Source organism: Sorex fumeus, unplaced genomic scaffold (genome assembly GCF_029834395.1).
Source record: "Sorex fumeus unplaced genomic scaffold, SorFum_2.1 ptg000098l, whole genome shotgun sequence".
In the NCBI taxonomy this organism is placed as follows: domain Eukaryota; kingdom Metazoa; phylum Chordata; class Mammalia; order Eulipotyphla; family Soricidae; genus Sorex; species Sorex fumeus.
Genome location: NW_026606155.1, coordinates 73,587,269 through 73,609,013, shown reverse-complemented (window position 1 = coordinate 73,609,013; position 21,745 = coordinate 73,587,269). Strand labels below are relative to the sequence as shown.

At 42.0% G+C, this 21,745-nt stretch overlaps 2 gene segments (V, D, J or C); both read left to right on the top strand.

Moving 5' to 3' along the window:
* The first annotated feature begins 5,847 nt into the window (after positions 1–5,847).
* LOC130041665 (T cell receptor alpha variable 13-1-like) lies at positions 5,848–6,363 on the top strand. The segment is given in 2 exon segments: positions 5,848–5,899; positions 6,038–6,363. Coding segments are annotated over 2 exon segments (378 nt in total).
* Positions 6,364–10,913: 4,550 nt separating this feature from the next.
* LOC130041664 (T cell receptor alpha variable 14/delta variable 4-like) lies at positions 10,914–11,370 on the top strand. The segment is given in 2 exon segments: positions 10,914–10,962; positions 11,111–11,370. Coding segments are annotated over 2 exon segments (309 nt in total).
* The last annotated feature ends 10,375 nt before the right edge of the window (positions 11,371–21,745 follow it).

The window sequence follows — 21,745 nt, the reverse complement described above, 5'->3', positions numbered from 1 at the left end:
CTTGGAGGATCCTGATGTATTAAGTTTGAACGCCCTGTTTGGCTAGGGCTTCGATGACTGCTTCAGTCTCAGCAGAATCAAAGGCCTCCTTTAAATCAATGAACGTTAGACAGAGCAGCATCTTGAACTCCCGAGAAACCTCAATAGGCTTGGTTATCATGTGGATATGTTTGATTGTGCTGAATCCCTTTTGGAAACCGGCATATGATACTGATAAAAAGAATAAGTACATCGTTTCTGTCTTAAAATGTGAATTTTTGCATTACAAATCCCCCAACTTTATTTGAGATAATATGATTTGTAACAATTCCCACGCTATTATTTATACTTGGAATGCTGCCTTCCACTCCCTCCACCAGAGTTGGTAATGGAAAACCATCCACCATTGTCCCATTGTCTTTCCCCTTTTTGAACTTTTTCTAAGATAAGAAATATTTAAATTACCAAGGTGAAAAGGAAAATTTCACAATAGGATGGAGGACAAGATTGTTAATTCAGAACCCTATAGGCAGTTTCAAAGAAAACAAAATATTTTATTTATTTATTTATTTATTTATTTTTTTATTGAATCACCATGAGAACAGTTACAAAGCTTTCAGGTTTAAGTCTTGGTCATACAATGATCAAACACCCATCCTTCACCAGTGCACATTTTCCACCACCAAGAACCCCAATATACCCACCTCCCACCCCTCCCCCTGACAGTGTGGCAACTGTTTTCTACTTTACTCTCTCTCTACTTTGATATATTCAATCTTTTGACAGAAGACCTACCATTATTATTTGGAATTTCTCCCCAATATTCAGATCTGCTGAGAAGACATCATTAGATAATTTGTTTTCTATTTCTAATAATGACGAGCATCTGATGTCACGCGGCCCAATAGCGACTGCGCAATTTTGGATTTTTGATATTTTAGTAATTAAGCCACTAGGTTCTGGGATTGGTTTGTGTGCCTCTTGGATCATGGCCATTCAGGAGCCGGAGGAGCCGTTTGTGGGTGGCAACTCGGGGTCTTGTCAGTTCCAGCCCCCATCCTGTGAGATCCCACGTGTCTCATCACTGCAGGCTCATACCTCTCAGTCCAATAGGCTCTGAAAGATAGAGGTCACCATGCCATCGAGGGGAAGAAAGAAGGGACAATGCACTTCCCCACACCCCCTCCCCGGAGGCGGCACAGGGCCTTAGCTTATTTCACAGTCCAGAAGCATGAGTCACAGTGATAGAGTTACAAAGCTTTCATGTTTGATATTCAGCTATCCAACAATCAATCACCCATCCCTCCACCAGTGCAAACTTTCCACCAACAATATCCCCATTATCTCCTCCATTTCCATCTCAGTTCTTACCCTGCCTCTACAGCAGACAATTGTTCCGATACTCTCACTATAGTTTTGGGCATTATATTTTGCTTGGATATTCCCACCACCATTCAAGCCTGCCTTCTTGAGATAGATGCTAGATCATCTATTTTCCATTGCTCACTTTGCATATCAGGAAAGGTCGCATGGCCGCATTAGATCGGAGGAATACTCCTGGTGCCCACATACTGGAGCCATGCTTGTAGAAGCTTATGGTCGCCGGGATTCCATCTGGAGAAGGCTGGGAGACTGCACCTGCTCCATCTGGGGCACCCCAGTGATATGGGCTCAGTTTGGGGCCCAGAGGATTCTCCGATGTCGTGGTGCCCACTGGGTTTCTTCACTGCTGAGAGAAAACTAAAAATATTTGACATCAGATCAAAATTTCAAAAATGGTGTTCTTAGTAAAAACCTGGAAGAGTGACTTTTCTAACTGCATGGGAACAGACAGTTTATAATCACTTTTATTTCTGCTTCATCTTTGTCCAAGCGTTTCACCACTTCTATAATTTAATATTGTGCACTAGATTGTTGTACATATACACAGAATTTTTTGGGGGTGGGGTCACACCCAGCGTTGCTCAGAATTAACTCCTGGCTCATGCACTCAGGAATTACTCCTGGTGGTGATCGGGGGACCATATATAAGATGCTGGGAATTGAACCCAGGTCGGCCACGTGCAAGACAAACATCCTACCCACTGTGCTATCGCTCCAGCCCCCAACACAGAAAATTTTAGAGCATATCATCCCTTAATTTCATTGCATATAATTTTTCTTAGCAGCAGATTTGCTTTTTTTTAATTGGTAAAGCTCAACAATATATTTTCACAATATTAAAAAACTTCCCTTGAATATATTCAACTTAACTTTTGGCATAAGTACTAACAAAAATGAAAAGCAATTCATGAAACCAGCATGACAGCTGAAATATCATATAGAAAGAAATGAACATCACGGGATAGATGTTGGAACTTGGTATGACTGAAACTCAGTCATGAACAACTTAGTAGCTGTGTACGTCAGAGTGAATCAAGTAGCACTGTAGAACCGTAGCACTGTCCTCCCATTGTTCATTGATTTGCTTGGGCGGGCCCAGTAATGTCTTCATTGCGAAACCTGTTGTTACTGTGTTTGGCATATCAAATTCGTCAAGGATAGCTTGCCAGGCTTTGCCATGCGGGCGAGATACACAGTATACATATTTGTGCATGTAGAAAATATTTCTTCTAGTTCACGTGAGACAGAAATATTTATCATAGAATATTGATTTCTCCGCCCCTCTCGGAGAGCCCGGCAAGCTACCGAGAGTATTCGATATGCCAAACACAGTAACAACAAAGTCTCCAATGGAGATGTTACTGGGCCCGCTCGAGCAAATCGACGATCAACGGGAGGGCCTTTACTTTTACCTTTATTGATTTCATCCAGGTGGTGAAATAGGTTATGTCTGCGTCCAGGTTCTATCACCATAAAACCAAATGGGAGTCATCATTTGATATAAACTGCTACTTTATCAAATATCAGAATTTAGAAGGTGAAGGTGAATACAGAGATCAGTAAGGAAGGCAATAGTTTGTTACAATTTTTCAGTCTTGATGGGACTAAAAACTAAGGGGCAACTCCCGGTATAATGCTCTGGGTTCTGTTCCAAAGGTATTTGGAGATTCATGCAGTGTGGGAGATTGAACTCAGGTCTCCTGCATGCAAAACATTAGTCCTTTGAGTAATCTTTTTGTCAGGAAGGACATTATTTTATAGGAGGCTTTCAATATTCCTCCGAGTTGGCTTAAATGCAGCAAATGTCTTCAGTGTTTTCTGACAATGTTTTGTATTTCCTTCTACTTTTTTGGTTTGTTTGCTTTGGGGCCACACCTGGCTATGCTCAGGGATTGCTCCTGACTCTGTAGTCCTAGAAGTGCTCAGGGGACCATATGTGATGTCGACCATGTGCCAGGCAAGTGCCTTAAACCCTGTACTACCTCCTTGGCCCCATCTGGGAATGTTTTATCCCTTCCTCAAATCTAAATGACTTAGTCCTAGGATAAAGATCTCTAGGCTGAAGGATTTTTTTTCTCTCTAGTACTTTGAATATATCATTCAATTCCTTGCCTGTAGAGTTTTAGGTGAGATATCTGTTGTGAATTTTCTTTTGTTTCTCTGTGACTCAATGTTTTGTTTCTCTCTCGCCATTTTAACTAATCTCTTTCTTTGGTTTTTGCCTCTTAATGAGCAATGTGTCTTGGTGGTGAATTTATTTTGCTTGGTACTCTCTAGGCATCCTGAGTCTGTGCTCAGATATCCCTTCTCAGAATACAGAAGTTCTCAGCTTGATTGGAAAATTATTTCTCTAAATATTCTACTAAATACTTCATATTTTCTTCACTTTTTTAAACATTAAAACATTAAACATTTCGATTGCCTTTTATTTGGGGGGATTTTCTTCTGTTTTGCCTCTTTGCACATGAATTTGGTTATCAGTATTGAGGTTTTCATCTTAAGAAAAATTTGATATGTTATAATTATAAAAGGGCTGGAGCGATAGCACAGCGGTAGAGTGCCTTGCTCGCAGACAGCCCGGCTGAGCTGGGTTTGATTCCCCCGCCCCTCTTGGAGAGCCCGGCAAGCTACCAAGAGTATCTCAACTGCACGGCAAAGCCTGGCAAGCTATCTGCGATGTATTCAATATGCCAAACACAGCAACAAGTCTCAAGAAAATGGAGACATTACTGGGCCCGCTCGACCAAATCGATGAACAACGGGAGGACAGTGACAGTGATATAGTTATAAAAACTACTTGGCTGGAGAAATAGTACAGCAGGTAAGGTACCACATATGATCTTTTGAGCACCACTAGGAGTGATCTTTGGGCTGCTGGGGCTAACTCCACTGGGGCAGGGAGGGGAACTCACCTGCTCTGCTCTGGGTGGCCCCAGATGAAACAGTCTGGGTGGGTATAAGGCATCTCTAAGGCATATCTCTCAAAGCATTTTCAGATGATAGCATTCAATGCTGGGTACAGTGACAAAAAAGGCAAAATATTGACCTAAAGTATATGCCTCTAACGAGAGAGAAATCTGTCCAATGAAGGGTTTCTCTATAGAATAATATTGAGGATGGATGATAAATTTAACAAAGGTCATTAAAATAAAGAAGTTTTATATAAACACATTTTTACACAAAAATTGACATTTTGATTTGTCATTCTTTATTAATAGTTTTCCTTAAGTATTGACGTTGTAAAATTGTGAATAAAGAATTTTATTTATTTCCCTTATTTCTAGAAAAGCAGAAAGTACAAATCACAGGAAAGGAGTTCTTACTTATGGAAATGCAACAGTCTTGGTGCCCCAGAGATCATATCTCAAGGTCAATTCTTTAGAATCATTTATTTATTTATACACATACCTTGGAATAGATTTAATCATACCAAATTCCTCATGGCAAATCATCCAAATCTATTGGTCAAGCTATTTTCTATAGTTGAAATATAAAAAGAACGGAGCTATCCCTTTGCTTCCTTATCATTGAGATTTGATCTTTTCCTTTTATCACAGTAGTCTTTATTGAATAAAGAGTCCACATTTTTTATTATTGGATCTAGGTTCTAGAAAAGAGCAATGCTATGTATTGGGCAAGACCTCTTTTCTTCTAAAAAAGAGGATTGGAGATAAAAGACCTTTGAAATATTGAGTGTTTTTTTTAACACCATACTCATGTTCTGTTATATTTCCATTTAGAAAAATACATTCTTCATAAAACACGAGGCTAAAAGGCTAATTTGACCAAAAGGAAGGAATATATTTTTTTAGTTTAAGTGAATGAGCGATAGCACAGTGGGTAAGGCGTTCGCCTTACAAGCGGCCAACATGGCCGACCCGAGTTCGATTCCTCCGCCCCTCTCGGAGAGCCCAGCAAGCTACCAAGAGTATTCGATATGCCAGACACAGTAACAACAAAGTCTCCAATGGAGACGTTACTGGGCCCGCTCGAGCAAATCAATGATCAACGGGAGGGCCTTTACCTTTACCTTTAAGTGAATGAACATGACGTTTTTTTGAGTTATCGTTTATTTGTAAACCATATCTGCCGTTAAACACCAAGGGTATTTACCTATTTCCTACTTACTCACTATGACCTAGTAGTGCGCAGATATTTAACTCCTGGTCTCTCCATTTAGATTTTGAACCCAGTCCTAATTTATGCAACCTTTGCTTTCTTTTTGTGTCTGAGTCCCTCAAAGGCGCTACAAAACACACGGGAGCTGCAAGTTCAGTAGTTGTAGATGTTACCACAAGATGGCAGTGCACCCTGCTGCTGCAGGACAATGGCTTAAAAAAACAGGCTGTGGCAGAAGCACTGTCTCATTGGTTGAATAGCTCAAGCTAGAAAACACTGGCTGTTAGGAAAAGGACTAACTTGACACTGGAAGCAATTGGTGTGCTGGGCATTGCAGACCCCGTTTGGTCTCTAAAGGGAGCGACAATGAAGCCATCTATTGGAGCTGGATTCGTGTTCTTGTGGCTGCAGATGGGCTGTGAGTTGAGAGATTGGGAGAATGAGTGAGAAGATAAACTTTAGCAGCCAAAGAAGACTTGATCGAGGTTTTCTCCAGTCCTATAATTCTGGTATATAGCGACCTATTTTCCTAGTGTCACGTTTTCTTTCTCTTTAGGTGTCAGTAGAGGAGAGCGGGTGGAGCAGAGTCCTTCCACCCTGAGTGTCCAGCAGGGAAGCAAGGCTGTTGTCAACTGTAACTATTCGGACAGTACTTCAAGCTACTTTCCCTGGTATAAGAAAGAACCTGGGAAAAGTCTCCAGCTGATAATATACATTCGTTCAACAAAGGCACAAGAACAAGACAAAAGATACACGGTTTTACTGAACAAGAATGAGAAACATCTTGCCCTGCACATCGCAGACACGCAGCCCGAAGACTCAGCTGTGTACTTCTGTGCAGCAAGCACACATTGCTTCCCAGGCACCTGCAACCTGTGCTGAAACCCAAGTTTTGGGGGCAGCCCCCTTTTCTTTGGTTCTGTTAGGTTTGTCTGCAATGGAAGCTAATGTATGAGATAGTAAATTATAAAAGAAGTCAGATTCATGCAGGTGTGAAAGAGTTAAATATGTTGTTGAGTGAATGTTGCTGAATAAATCCTTGAAGAGATTTTGTTATGTTTTATATTACAATAAAGTGCATGAAGGCAATTCAACATTTTTTTCAGTCTCTGCTAATTAACTAATCATTTGTAAAAAGGTGAAATTTATTTATGAATGAGTTTTTATCTTTTGTCTTCAAGTAATGCATGCTATTTTGTATTACATCACATGTTAAAAATAAAATATAAACATGTGAAATGCATAATAAAACCAGATAATTTATTGCTTATATTTAGTTTTGCTGTCATTACAAATCATTGTATAATTAGAATTTAATATTTTTTACATAATATTCTTTCTTGAACTAAACAATCAAAATTCTTTTATTTCTATTTCAGATTTATAATGGGTTTGTGGGCATTTGTCAACGTAAAAAGTAACTCTTTCAATTATTTGTGATAAAATTTATACATCTCAGGTGGAAATTTTACAGCTCTTCTTTCTTGTTGAGATAGTTTCACCAGCATTTTCCCATAGATCCTAGTCATGTTTAGATTTCTTGTGTGTTTGATGGAACTTACTAAGTAAAACTATGTATTGTAGAACATGACCGTCAGATTCAGCTCACAAATATGCTTTTATTTCTCCATATTTTATTATTACGGTTATATATTAACTTTAAAAATTTAGAAATGTTATTTATTTGTTTTTTGAGAATTTAGTCTTTTAATCATGGCTACAGAGAACAAAGTTTTAATATAAGCCTATTGATTTAATTTAAATTATTTTGTGAATAACAAATATCTGAAAATTGACCTTTGATTATTCAAAAAATATTGCTGGAACACAATCCATAAATCTTTATTACTTTAAGATTTATTCCAAGACTTTTTTTTTTCTTTTTTGGGTCACACCCAGCAATGCAGAGGGGTTACTCCTGGGTCTGCATTCAGGAATTACTCCTGGTGGTGCTTGGGGGACCATATGGGACGCTGGGAATCGAACCCGGGTTGGCTGCATGCAAGGTAAACGCCCTACCCACTGTGCTATTGCTCAAGCCCCAGGACATTTTATTTGTATTGTTATATTTACAATATAAAATCATTGTCATTTGTATGTGCAAAAATTTTATTCGAATTTGTTGTTCATTTTACCCAACTCGAAAAAAGAATGGAAATTATATTTTTTTATTAAGATTAATTCTTAAACCATTTTCCCAATGGACAGGAATAAGCTGCTCTTCAGATTCTTTTAATATTCCCTCATATTCTAAGTATGCATAAGTTGGCAGCTGCTATGGTGAGCTGATATATCTTGGCTGAGTCTTGGGTGCTACTTACTTGCTAGAAAATTTAAGCTTACAAGGAAACTTCAATTGAAATGAACACATCTGAATAAGAAAGTTGTTAGGACGCGGATTGTGATCTCCCTTTAACGACAAAGAGACTCCAGAGACTGCAAACAGCAAGCAAGGCTTATTGTGAGACTGGCTAGCCAGGGTCGAGCTGCCTACACAGACACACAGGTCAGATAGGTGAGGCAAGACCCCGAACTTCTTCAAAGGGGATTTTATATAGGCCTTCACTGGCCATTACAGCAAAGCCCGCGCATTTCACAGCCAATAGATTTGTAACAACATATACTTTCTTAACCAATCCATTTAAAAGTACATCACTCCTTAGCCTATAGATTCAAAGATCAGCATTTAAGTACATAGGCATTGTGGCTAGTGGGCATCTGGTACCTTGGACATTTGGTTATCACCTGGCTCCCTTTGATTAGGTGGAAGCAGATAAGGGAAAAGTTCCAAACAGAGGTAACAGATAAGGAAGGGCCAACAAATGGTTTCCGAATTTACATCCCAGCAGGGAAGAGTCAACAAATGGTTTCAGAATTTACACCCCAATAATATTGGAAGGGCTTCACAGTTTAGGCTCTACTAGGGAGGGTGCAGGAAAGGGAGTTACTAATTAGTAGAGTTTTAACTCTGGAATCTCCCTCAGGGTCCCAAGGGACTTTACAAAAGTCAGTATTACAGCCCTCAAACACAATTGTCTTTATATTTCTCTCAGAGTAACAAATAGCCCCTGTGACAGAAAACGTGATGTCTTTTAGTTAGATAGTTTCTTAGAGAATCCTAGCAGAAGGAGAGGGACCCTAGAGTCAGTTTACTGGTTTCATCTTGAGAAGATTCTGTTACCATTGCTCTGAAGTGCCTTACCACACTTGGGGAGAATTTATTGTATGCAAGGAAAAGAAAATCTCTCTAGGGTGAGAATCTAGATTGATTCAGATACAGATAATTCAAGTTTAAACTTCCCCCAGGGCTGATTTTTTTTCTACTCTCTGGATAATTTGCCATAATCTTGGTGAATAAAAGCAATAAAAGGCCTTTTCTGTCATGGGTCTGGAGGTCAGGAGTTGAAAATTGTTTTTCTTGTGCTGAATGAAATGGGGGTGTTAGCAGGGATGCCTCTTTCCAGAGGCTCCAGGACAGAACCTGCCCCTTTCCTCTGGCAGCATTTCTTAGTGGGTGGGTGTCATTCCAATCTCTGTCTCCATGATCTTGCTTTGATGCCTGTGGGATCCCTGGGTGACTTAGGTGGAGTGGGGAGGAGAGAGGGGGCAGCCTGTAGAAGGGGATCTGCTACGTTCTCTAGATCTACCTCTGCCCTGTGGGAACAGCTGGAGAAATCTAGGACTGCCAGGAATCAGCTGTGAACCTTGCTCCTTGCAGGAAAGGGAAGTCAGTCCTGGATCCTCCCCAGGCCTTTTCGGTTTTCATTTTCCCCTCAGAGAAAAGAATTTCAGCAGACTAGCAGTAAAGTATAAGGTTTTCTTGAAGTTTTGAGGAAGGGAGAGGTATGGGGTGTGGTGGGAGGAAAAGAGGGAGAGAGACAGACAGGGAGAGGCAGAAAGACAGAGACAGAGACAGGCAGAGACAGAGAGAGAGAGAGACAGAGAGAGACAACGAGATGCAGATGCATCAGAGAGAGAGAGAGAGAGAGAGAGAGAGAGAGAGAGAGAACATAGGAACCCCATTACACCCCAGTGTTACATGTGGGCACAGGCAGTACATGGGCTCAGGTAGCACATGTGAGTACTTCCTTTGTTCAAGTTGACTCTTACAGTGTTTTCCCAACCTGCCCATGTGTGTCTTTTTACCTAGGTAAGAGAAGGTTGATATAGAGTGATTGCCAAGAGGTAGAGTTGGGAGTAGTTGATGGTCTTCTTTGATATTCCTTTCCAGGCCTTTGTTCTGCTGAAGCTTCTCTCTGAAGGGATCCAGTCTTTTCTGGGTCTGTGCTGGCCCAGAGAAAGGTTTTATCAGGTCTTAGTTCCTGTGCTCACAAGGTGGCTTTTTTCAGCCCTGGGGCTATTGGATACTTTACTTCCCAAATTCATAGTCATGAGGGGACCCTTCCCTAGGTACCTGTTACCTGCTTCAATTTCATTTATCTCCCACTACCATTCAGCTAAATTTTGCACATCATTGCATTTAGAACAAATAATCCAGACATTTCCCCCCCTCCCCCCATCATCTCAGGATCATGACTTAAACAGAACTTAATTACCCTCCTTAGCACTTATATACTTGAGGGCATTTGAAGACCAGGAGATTTAGGATCTGATTTCATTTTATTTGCTATTTTACCCTTCAAGCCTGAGATTTTTCCAAGTTGGAAAAACAAAATAATGTGCTTACTGGTACCCAGTTATTAAAATAGATCTCAGTGCCTTATTATCTCAATGATTTCACTTCTCAAAAATCATGTAAAGGGGCTGGAAAGATAGCACAGAGGGTAGGGCATTTGCCTTGCACGCAGCCAACTCTGATTCGATTCCCAGCATCCCATATGGTTCTCTGAGCACCACCCAGAGTAATTCTTGAGTGCAGAGCCAGGAGTAACCCCTGTTCATTGCCGGGTGTGACCCAAAAAGAGAAAAAAATCATGTAAAAATTGATTCTATTTCTGTGCAGCTATGTGTATGAATTTCAAATTCTCATATTGTGTTTAGGTCATGTAAGCAATTATGGTACAATTATGGTATGATCACACAATTATGGTACAAAACTGTGCTTGTTCTGGGAAGTTATCGTCATATTATCATTTTCTCTCCCAGGCTTACCTCCTGGAAAGACATATTCATTTTTTTTAAATTTTTATCTTATTAAGAATGTCACATTAATGTAACCATAAATTTCTCCCTGCCTCTCCCATATAATTATGTGCAAAGGAGGATGTGGTTAATGAATGTGAGGGGAATGTGGGTTGGAGGAGCCTCTCAATGCAGGGGAAGTTTGATCTGACACACACCAACTTGCTGTACCAGGAACCCCCTGTTTCCTGTTAGGGGGCAGCAGCAGCACAGACTCAGCAGTCAGACTCACCTCACAGTGCAGAGCCCTGATACTGAAGATATTTTCGGCCTGGTGGAAGAACGGAGGCATGTTGCTCTGCGGTGCTCTGAAGGTGTTCCTGGCTTCCATGTGGCTAGGTGAGCATGGCCCCAGTGGGAATGTGCCTCTTCCATGGCCAAGGGACTGGATGCAGCAGTGTCCTGTGGGTACCCTGGGTTGCAGGGTAGCAGAGTGCAATATGGAATCTCTTTGGCCCACACCTCTTATCTTTTTTCTCCCCTCCAGGATCCAGTATTGCCCAGAATGTGAATCAAAGTTCATCTTCCATACTAGTGCAAGAGACAGAGACTGTGACCTTGGACTGCACGTATGATACCAGCTCCTCCAGCTACAGTCTCTTTTGGTACAAGCAGCCTAGCCATCGGGAAATGATTTTCCTTATTCGTCAGGACTCCTATAGTGAGGAAAATGCAAGAGAAGGTCGTTACTCTCTGGATTTCCAGAAGACAAGCAAATCCATCAAACTTGTCATCTCAGCCTCCTAGGTGGAGGACTCTGCAGTGTATTTCTGTGCACTCAGAGAGACACAGTGAGTGGTGTGCCAGAGGGAGGCGTACCAGAATAGCAGAGCTCTGCTTGATGCATCCACCTGCTGCAGGGACCAAAACACAGAATCGCAGGTTGCAGACAGGAAGTGGCTGGGCTGTGGCAGCTCAAGAGTAGAGTTAAAGAGAAACAGTGAGTTTAAGTGAGAACCTCACCAGAGTGTGAGTGCCCTGATTTATCCTCAGCACCACATGGTCCATCTAGTAATTCTGGGTATGGCCTAGAAGTCTCTGAGCACTGCACTCCATGCTCCTGAATGCCAAGGAGCACTGCTTGAAGTAATGCTTGATACTACAGGGCTGGAGGACCACTGCCTCATCAGGGCTTATACTGAGGTGATTGCTGGTTGGATAAGAACTGACAAGAGAGCTTCCAGGGCCACCTGATCATTTCTGTGAGGCTAAAATAAAACAAAAATACTGCTTTCCTGGGTCCATCGCCCATGTCCAGAATTATCATTCACCTGTCACATTCTTACTCTTGAAATCTTGCTTTGATTAGAGATATACAGAATTTTGTACTAGATTCAAGAGCTACCCAGCTGAATAACATTCTAAGAACCTTCACACTTTTTCAAAGGGGCCACTCCATCTCGGATTACTCCAACAGTACAGATGGGTTCAAATAAACCCATATCTCTAAAAACTGGACTGTAGCACTGCCCTCCCATTGTTCATCAATTTGCTTGAGCAGGCCCAGTAACTTCTCCATTGTGAGACTTGATGTTACTGTGTTTGGCATATCGAATACATCATGGGTAGCTTGCCAGGCTTTGCTGGGCGGGCAAGATGCTCTCGGTAGCTTGCTGAGCACTCCAAGAGGGGCGGAGGAATTGAACCTGGCTTGGCCAGGCCCGTGGTTTGCAAGGCAAATGCCCTACTGCTGTCCTATCACTGTAGCCCCATCCCTAAAAATCACTTGTCTTTTTTACTTTTGATAATAATCCTTTCTGAGAGATATCTCATTGTTTAATCACTGTATCACTGTCATCCCGTTGTTCATCGATTTGCTCGAGTGGGCACCATTAACTTCTCCATTGTGAGACTTGTTACTGTGTTTGGCATATTGAATACGTCACGGGAAGCTTGCCAGTCTCTGCCATGAGGGTAGGATAATCTTGGTAGCCTTCCAGGTTCTCTGAGAGCGAAAACTAGACAAAAAGAGGTCACATGGCCTTGCATGTGGCCATGCACTTCCGTGAGCTTGGTTTTATAGTCTCTGTATTTTGGCCTTTGATGGGATTACACAGCGGCCGTGGCAGCTGGTGGGTGCAACTGCCTAGCTACTAGAAGATGGGGGATCTGGGTGGAGGAAGCTCAGTCCAGATCCGAGCAGGCTTGAAGATCTCAGCCCTGGGTCCTGTACACCTGGGTTTCTCTGCTGGTTACTTCATGTGTGAGGCTCGTTGAGCATGTGGAGAGTGGTCTTGAGCATGGCAGTGGCTGGGTTCCGGAGGTCTTCAGCTGCAAGGGCTCTGCTCGGGGCCGGGAGGGAAACTCAACCCGCCCCCCTCCAAGGGGCCCCAGTGAAGAGAGCCAGGAGTGGGGGAAAGAGACTCTGCATTTTTCTCTTCCGGGAGCTTGGTTTTATAGTCTCTGGATCTTGGCCATTGATGGGATTACACAGCGCTGTGGTAGTGTTTAATCTGATTGTTTAATCTAATTTGTATTTTCTGAGATTTTTTTATATTGAGCATTTTGCACTTATTTGTTGGTTTCTGAATGTCTTATGTGGGGGATTGTCTATTTTGTTCCTCATCTGCTATTTGTTTGTAAGTTTAGTGGTCTGTTGTGCTGGTGATCCCAGCTACACCTTGTTGCTGGGGGTCATCACTGGGGAATCACATCATGCTGAGAAATGAACCTGAACTTCCTGCTTGTAAGAGATATATGTGGTTTTTGAGGTATCCTCTGACCAATTAGTCTACTTTTTAAAAACTTGTTTTGCTTGTTTTTGAAAATAATTTTATTGGATGATTTTCATCTATATATATATGTATGTTTTTCTTTTGTGATAGCACAGCGGGTAGGGCGTTTGCCTTGCACGCAGCCAATATGGCTGACCCGAGTTCGATTCCTCCGCCCCTCTCGGAGAGCCCGGCAAGCTACCGAGAGTATTGGATATGCCAGACACAGTAACAACAAAGTCTCCAATGGAGACGTTACTGGGCCCGCTCGAGCAAATCGATGATCAACGGGAGGGCCTTTACCTTTACCTTTATATATGTATGTTATTCATAGACACACACACACACACACACACACACACATATATATATATATATATATATATATATATACAGGTTTGCAAATATTCTTCACTTCCCATGGCTTGATTTTTAGCACTGTTAATGTTTGTTTGAATATATAGAAACCTTTAGTTTCCTTTAGAACTACCACCAGAGTTAGTTCTGATAATAAATCTCCTTTTAAATCTCTATGTATTTATATACATGTGCTCTGCCTAGAAAAGTGTTCATTAATGTGCAGATAGACATAAAAATTGATGGTGGTGTAATTCAGTGTGAGTCAAAAGGTTTGAGAATTGGGATGCTGATAGTGTGAGTCTCAGTCTAAGACTAAAGATCTGAGGACAAAAGATCTGAGTCTAAATATCTGAGTTGTGCCAATGTTTGAACAAAGCATAAGATGGATATATCTTCTCACAAGGAAAGAGAATTCCCCCATTCTCTCTTTGTTCTGTCCAGAGTTTTATTGGATTAGATTATGTTTACCCACTTTGGTGAAGGAGTTGTTTACCCATTCTATGATTCAAATACTAATCTATTCCAGCACACCCAGAAAAAAATTGTTTGGTAAGCTATCTGTGTATTCCACATCACAATTAAGTAAGTATATAAAATTACCTATCACAGTTCCTATAATATTTTTGACAGACATTGATCATTAGGTCCCTTATTAAGTGCCTTTATAAAGTGCATTATTGTGGGGTGCTATTAGGTGCTGTGGGGTTCCGACCTGCAGGACTCCACCTATGAGGGGTATCCTGGGCGAGGGAGTCCTGAATGAGAAGGAATGGACGCACCTCTTGGATGGAAGGTATACGACCAGCCTTATTGTCTGCAAGGCACTTATATACCTTAAGGTGGTGCAAGCACGAAACAGAATGGGCTGATCTCTGTCATAGCTAAGACTCAGTGGACAGTGGACGGACAGTCAGGATGGATAGTCAAGATAGCCATAAAAGGAGTGGAGACTTAGAGAGGGGCTAACCAGATTGCATCATTCAAGGGCCACGTGGTGGGATGCCATGTGCTTGTGAGGAATGTACAGGCCCACAAAGCCAAGATGGAGACCTCTCACTCCCCACATTTGACTTGATCACTTGATTTCCCATTACTCATCGATTTGCTCAAGTGGGCGCTAGTAATGTCTCCATTCGTCCCTGTCGCATGCTAGTGTAGTTCAATGCTGTCTCTTCATTCTAAGAACATGAAGAGCCTCAAACTAATCGTTCAGGGTTTTGACGAAGAAGTCTGACCATCCTGTAGGTGGACGGCCACACAGTCTTTTGACATCGCGTGGAATCCAGTCAGTAACAGCTCTAGTCCAGTGGTCATCTCCAAATCTCATTACGCGTTCAGCCCATCTGATTTTCGACACCTTGGCAAATGAGACAGCATCCCTGATTCTTGACTGTCGACGGAGGTCGGAACTCCGGATTCTTTGTCTCATTTGAGTGAAGCGTGATACTCCAAGCAAAGCTCTTCTGATTCCTCTTTGGGAGACCCGAATAGCATTCTCATCCTGTTTTCGTAGGGTCCAGGTCTCTGAGTTGTATGTTAATGCAGGAAGTACAGTGGAATCGAAGAGATGTGCCCAGAGCTGGAGGTTCTTCGTCCTCTTAGCTATTTCTTTGACGCTCTTGAAGGCATTCCAAGCTTCTCTCTTCCTCCTGCGCAACTCAGGTGCCAGGTCATTCGTCGTGTTGACTTCTAGACCTAAGTACACATAACTGTTGCACTCGGAGATGGTCATTTCATTGAGAGCGAATGGAACGTCAGGAACGAGACTGTTTCTCATAAACATTTTCTTTGTGAGATTCAGCTGGAGTCCAACCTTTCCACACTCACGGTTGAAGTTGGCCAGCATTTGTGCTGCTTAGCTAATGGTTGGTGTTATTAGAAGAATATCATCAGCAAAGCCAAAGTTGTGTAGTTGCCGACTGTCTATCTTCACTTTCCTTCCCATTCCAGTCTTCGCATGATGTTCTTGAGGGTGGCACTGAAGAATTTCGGTGAAAAAGTATCCCCATGTTGAACCCCTCTCTTTTTTTTTTTTTTTTTTTTTTGCTTTTTGGATCACACCTGGCGATGCACAGGGGTTACTCCTGGCTCTGCACTCAGGAGTTTCTCCTGGCGGTGCTCAGGGGACCATATGGGATGCTGGGAATTGAACCTGGGTCGGCTGCGTGCAAGGCAAAAGCCCTACTCGCTGTGCTATCTCTTCAGCCTCTGAACCCCTCTCTTGACATCGATGATCACTTCTTTGTAGAATGGTAAGATCCTGGTAGGGAATCCGTAATACAGCTCACAGAGGATCCTGATGTATTGAGTTTGAATGCCCTGACTGACTAGGGCTTCGATGACTGCTTCCGTCTCAACAGAATCAAAGGCCTTCTTTAAATCAATGAACGTTAGACAGAGCAGCATCTTGAACTCCAGAGAAACCTCAATGAGCTAGGTTATCGTGTGGATATGGTTGATCATGCTGAATCCTTTGTGGAACCCAGCTTGCTCGCATGGTTGTCCTTCTTCTAGTGTTCTGCCAATCCTATTCAGGATGACTCAAGTGAACAGCTTGTGGATGATAGATAATAGGCATATCAGGCGATAGTTGCCAATGTTGTGAATGTCTCCCTTCTTGTACAGTAGTACAGTCCTGCTGGTTTTCCACTGGGACGGAACCTTGTATTCAGACAGGCAGTGTGTGAAGAGCCAAGCCACTGTATTGATGAGTACTGATGGCAGGTTCTTCAGGTGTTCAGGTCTGACCTTGTCTCGGTCAGGTGCTGTTCGTTTCTTTACCAACGAAATGGCATGTCAGATTTCAGAAGGGAGAACATTGGGAACGACATATCCATCCTGCAGAATTTGGTATGTGGGCAGGTGGACGTGGCTATCAAAGAGATCTGAGTAGAAGTCATGGACAATCTTCTCCATTGCCCTTCTGGAAAATGTGATAGATCCATCAGGATGTCAGAGGGCAGTCATCTTGGTCTTGTAGTTGGCAAAGGACAGACAGGCGTTAGGAATGCTTTTCCCGCCTTCTGCCGCATCTACCAACACTGCTGCTCTTTTCTCTTTGAGGTCTTTATCGCATCTCTGCACCGCTTTGCGAGCTCATAAATTCGTTTGTGGTTGCCTGAGGCATGTGCCAAGCCACTTTGCTGAATAAGTTCAAGAGTTTTCAAAGACAGGCTTTTTTTTTGTGGCTATCTCTCTCTTGGCATTCCTCACACAATCATGGAGGTGCTGAACCAGTCGATCATATTCCTCGTCAATGTTGTCAACGATGGCATCTTCCCATGTTGCCACAATAGTGCCAAAGAGCTCCCAGTTGATGGTCGTTCTGGGAGTTTTCTTCTTAAACTTTGCAGCCTTTTCTCCCTGCTCTGTGAAGTAAAATTTTGCACAAGGGAGATGTTGGTCAGATCCCATTTGGAATCTTTGGAAAACAGTGAAACCGGTCAGGCAAAACTGTCGATTGAATATGATGTGGTCAATTTCGTGTGGAACCGTCCACCGGGAGACTACCATGTCCAACATTTAGATTCGGCCTTCTGGAACTGATTTACCATGGATGGTCTTGGTGGACATGATGAACTCAGACAGTCTCTCACCCTGTTCGTTCCATTCTAGGCCATGGGTCCCGATATGGAGTTATTCAGCTAATCTTCTCTGTCCTATCTTAGCATTAAAATCACCAACTATGATCTTGTAGAAGATATGGTCTTCTTTATAGAACTTCTCCATCTCCATGTAGAACTTCCCAACATACCAGGAATTTGTCAATAAAAACTCCAATCTGGTATATTATATGTGATTATGTAAAATTTGGGTACTGCTTAAGTATAGATATTCAAACTGTGATGTATAACCTGCCACAGTTTCCTGTTACAAAATTAGCTGACAACTGGAACTGGAGTGATGGTACAGTGGGTAGGGTACTTGCATGCAGCCCACCTGCGCTCAACCCTTGGCATTCCTTATGGTTCCCTGAGCCCACCAGGAGTAATCCCTGAATGCAGAGTTAGGAGTCAACTCTTGAGCACTGCTGTGTGTGAACCCCAAACTGAATCACCCTCCACCTGTGTGATCACAAAATAAATGATTCACAGTGCCAGTGGCGACGTGGATTTTTTTTCCCACCATGTGCTTTCAGTGGCCATGAGCCGCTTCCCCACCGAAGCCTGCAGCTGCAGCCACCCAATGCAGGAAGGAGGAAACAGGGCCAATAAGCTGGTTGATGATCAGTTGCCATTTATTCCATTTTCCCCATGTGCCTGTTTCAGTCTCACTAAGTTCCACATTCCAGACACAGACTGCCCCTCAATTCTGTCTCCTCCTGTCCCCCATGCTAACCTCTCCAGCTTCCATCTCACAGCCTTGGTCTTACGCCCAACCTCCAAGCATTGGGGGTAGCAACTACACCCAAGTGAGGTAATACAATCAACATATGAAATCCCTTCCTTCCAGGGAAGCACTCCTAAGATAAGATGACAATTTCCTGCAGCCAGGAGTTCGGTCAAGAGTGAAATACTACCTAGGGATGTGTTTGTCCTTTCCTTAGTCCAATAACCATCTTAGATTTACTTACTTCTAAATAATCTTTCTAGTTGTTTTGTATGGAAAAAGTAAGAGATACATTAAGCTTGTAAGGTGGCTCTCCCGGGGACATCTTGCTATAGATCCCAGTGTCTAGTACTTAGGCCAGATTAGTCTTTCCTAACCCTAAGAGCGTCCTAACCCAGTTATTACTCTTTGGATCATGACAGAATTTGTCCATGACCATACTCTTAACTTAGAGTTAAGTATTATTACACTTGGCCTTGCCCATTTCAATGCCAGGGTAGCTCACAGCTTGCCCTGGGTCCATCCATTTCCTTGTCGGGAATGTTTTGAGGTGGTAAGAACTAAGGGCAACTGAGGCTTAGTCGAGAAAATAGATGCCCAAGAGTGAATATGTTTGGCATCAATTAACTCCCAAGTTGCAAAATCAGATTATTAACTATCTTCCTTTGTCTAAACAAAAAGGACTTTGCTCTGAAGTAAACTATGCAAAGGACATAAGGAGAAGAAAAAAGCAATATTTCACTTAAAATTACAAATCAACAGAGTCTGATCTGGGGATAAAGGTAATTGACCAGTTGGGAAAGAGATCACAGAAAAGAGGTTAAAGATAAACACAGAGGAATGGGAGTGTCTAGGTAGCACTGTGATGGGTGTAACCCAATAAACCTAAGCTCCCTGCAGTCAGGGAGAAACACAAACCAATGTTATCCTACGTTCACCCAAAACAACCACAATAATTAGCTGACAATCTTGGGAATTTGCCTTGTTGATTAGGACAACCTACTTTCCTAGTAGTTGAAGTTAATTTTAACTTGCTTAAGTAAATGATATCAAATGATCTGTGTTAAAAAAAATTTTAATGTAAATTACACATCCTAGCACTTTGGTCCATGCATTCCCAATTGGTAAATAATGCATAGTTACTGTGAAAAATTTGTAGGCGATTATTGCTGAAAATATGCCATTTAACTACACTCCATTCTAATTAGCTATTTCATGGCTTTTTTAGAGTTTAAAATCTAGACACAATTTGCTCTAAGTGAGCATTAAAATATTAAAAATCTCATTTGGTGACATTCAGACAATTGCACTATTTTATTACTAGCATCAAATACACAATGCATTCTTTAAAATTTCAAACACTTTAGCACATTAAGGAAGCTGTAGAACAATTAGTCTTTCGTACAGAATAACAAAAGAAGCAAATGCTTTTACTCAGGAAATAATAAACTAAAACATAAATATAAAAAAACATTGTAATGACAATGTTTAAGATATTTTATTTGTATAGTCAATATTTAAGATATTTTATTTGTATAAGATGTCTTATTTTTATTACATATTTCACATTGCAAGATATTAAATTTGATCCTCTTAGAAATGTGAAATTCAAAAACAAGAAAATTGAAGTCCCTGCTGCCCCTATTCATCTTTTCACACTAATTTCTCTCTCCTTTCCCTTCTTCCTTCCTTCCTTCCTTCCTTCCTCCCCTTCTTTTAAAAATTTTTTTAATTTTATTTTTATAAAGTAGTTCACGGGGGGGGGGGGGGGCGGTGGCAGGTGAGAGCCCTCTCCACTCCAAGAGACCCAGCCCCAGCAGCTGACATCCACTACCCAACTACTGTCACGCTCGAGGTCGCTTTCCACACACTCAGGCTGAGCCTCACATATGAGTGAAGTTCCAAGGAACCCAGGTAATGCGGAACTTTGTGACCTTGGACTCTGAATTCAATGGGACCTGGGAGCAGAGAACCTCTGCCTGCTTCCACCAGTCTCCAGTGACCCAGGGATCACACCCACAAGCCATACCCTGCTGGTGCCAGATAATCTCCTCATCAGCCACTCTCCAGAACTTAAGGCTGCTCCTCCCAGATGGGAGTATAAAAGGAGGCCTACATAACCAATCCACTGTACTCCATGCCAGGTTGTTTTTCACTCGGGATGCCCAAGGGGGATTGGGTGAGAGCCCTCCCCACCCCAAGGGATCCAGTCTCGGCAGCCAACCTCCAACTACCCAACCAACATCACACTCCAGGCTGCTTTCCACATGCTTGGGCCGAGCCTCACATATGAGTGAACATATTCCTGGACCACATCATAAGACACTCTACCCATTTTCTATAATTACCACACCATATTTAATAGAGAAATATATATACCTCTAGAGAGCCCAGCAAGTTACCGAGAGTATCCTGTCCTCATGGCAGAACCTGGAAAGCTAGCCGTGGCATGTTCGATATGCCAAAAACGGTTATAATAATGGGTCTCATTCCCCTGACCATGAAAGAGCCTCTGATATGTTGGGAAAGACGAATAAGGAGAGGCTGCTAAAATCTCAGGGCTGAGACTAATGGAGACATTACTGGCACCTGCTCAAGTAAATAGAAGAATAATGGGATGACAGTGAAACAGTGATACAAAGTAGTTCGCAATACTGTATTTAATATTCAAACAACAATCTCACCACCATAACAACTTCCCACCATCTTATTTGGGATGTTCCCATCCCAATCCCCTACCCCTGCTCTAAAACAGAACCAACATAATTCATTCTGTATTGTCTGTTACGAATAAACCACTGAAATTGATCCAAGAAAGTTTCCTTAGAGGAAAGTATGGGAAGATTGTTGAATTCACCCATGGATCATTAAGCCCTTCTATAAGAGGTTATTAACATGTTGTTGAAGGTTAAATCTTGTGTATATATATAATATATATTATATGTATATATATATATATCTGTAAAAATCTGTTTTCCTCTAAAATTGGTTGCCTTCTACTTTAAACCCTGTGAGTTAAAATAATGTGTGGGTGCTGCGACAATGTGTGTGCATTTGGTGGCCGAGAGCAGCCTCTCATCTTCCCCAGGCCTCCCCAGAAGAGACAGAGAGATTGGGACCACAGCCTGATGGTGAAAACGACGCGTTTAGTGCAGACTGCTAGCTTACTTATAGAACATCTGAAGGGGCCAGAGGTGTAGAACTGCATAACTGTAGAGGGAATTGTCTGGGGGAGATAAACTCAAGGAGATGCTCTGATTCCATGGGATATCTATATTGCTTCTCTCTTTTCCTCTAGTCATATATATATATACATATATATATCAAAAAAATAAGTTAAACAATTAGTCAAACAGTTAAATTCTAGTTCTTACCAATACTTGCATAAACACAATAAGAGATAAAGTTTCCAAAACTTAGTGTTTTGGGTTCTGAGAGCCAGTAAGTCTTTTACTGAAATGCTCAGACCAAGTCCTCAGGTCAGTTCAGCTTGTCCTTCCCTATGGAAGTCCTGTCTCTTAAGTCATAACAGCTGGCAACAAGACCAGGCATTTACCATTTCTAGACTGTCCCATTACGGTGCTGGGGTAGCTTTGTCATTTGCCCCAGGTCCATCTCCATCTGACGGTGGGACCTCCTTTTTTGGGGTGTTAGGCACTACAAAAACCAGAGCCTGAGTCAAATAATTATGACAGATGCCCAGGAATGTGTTTGCTTCC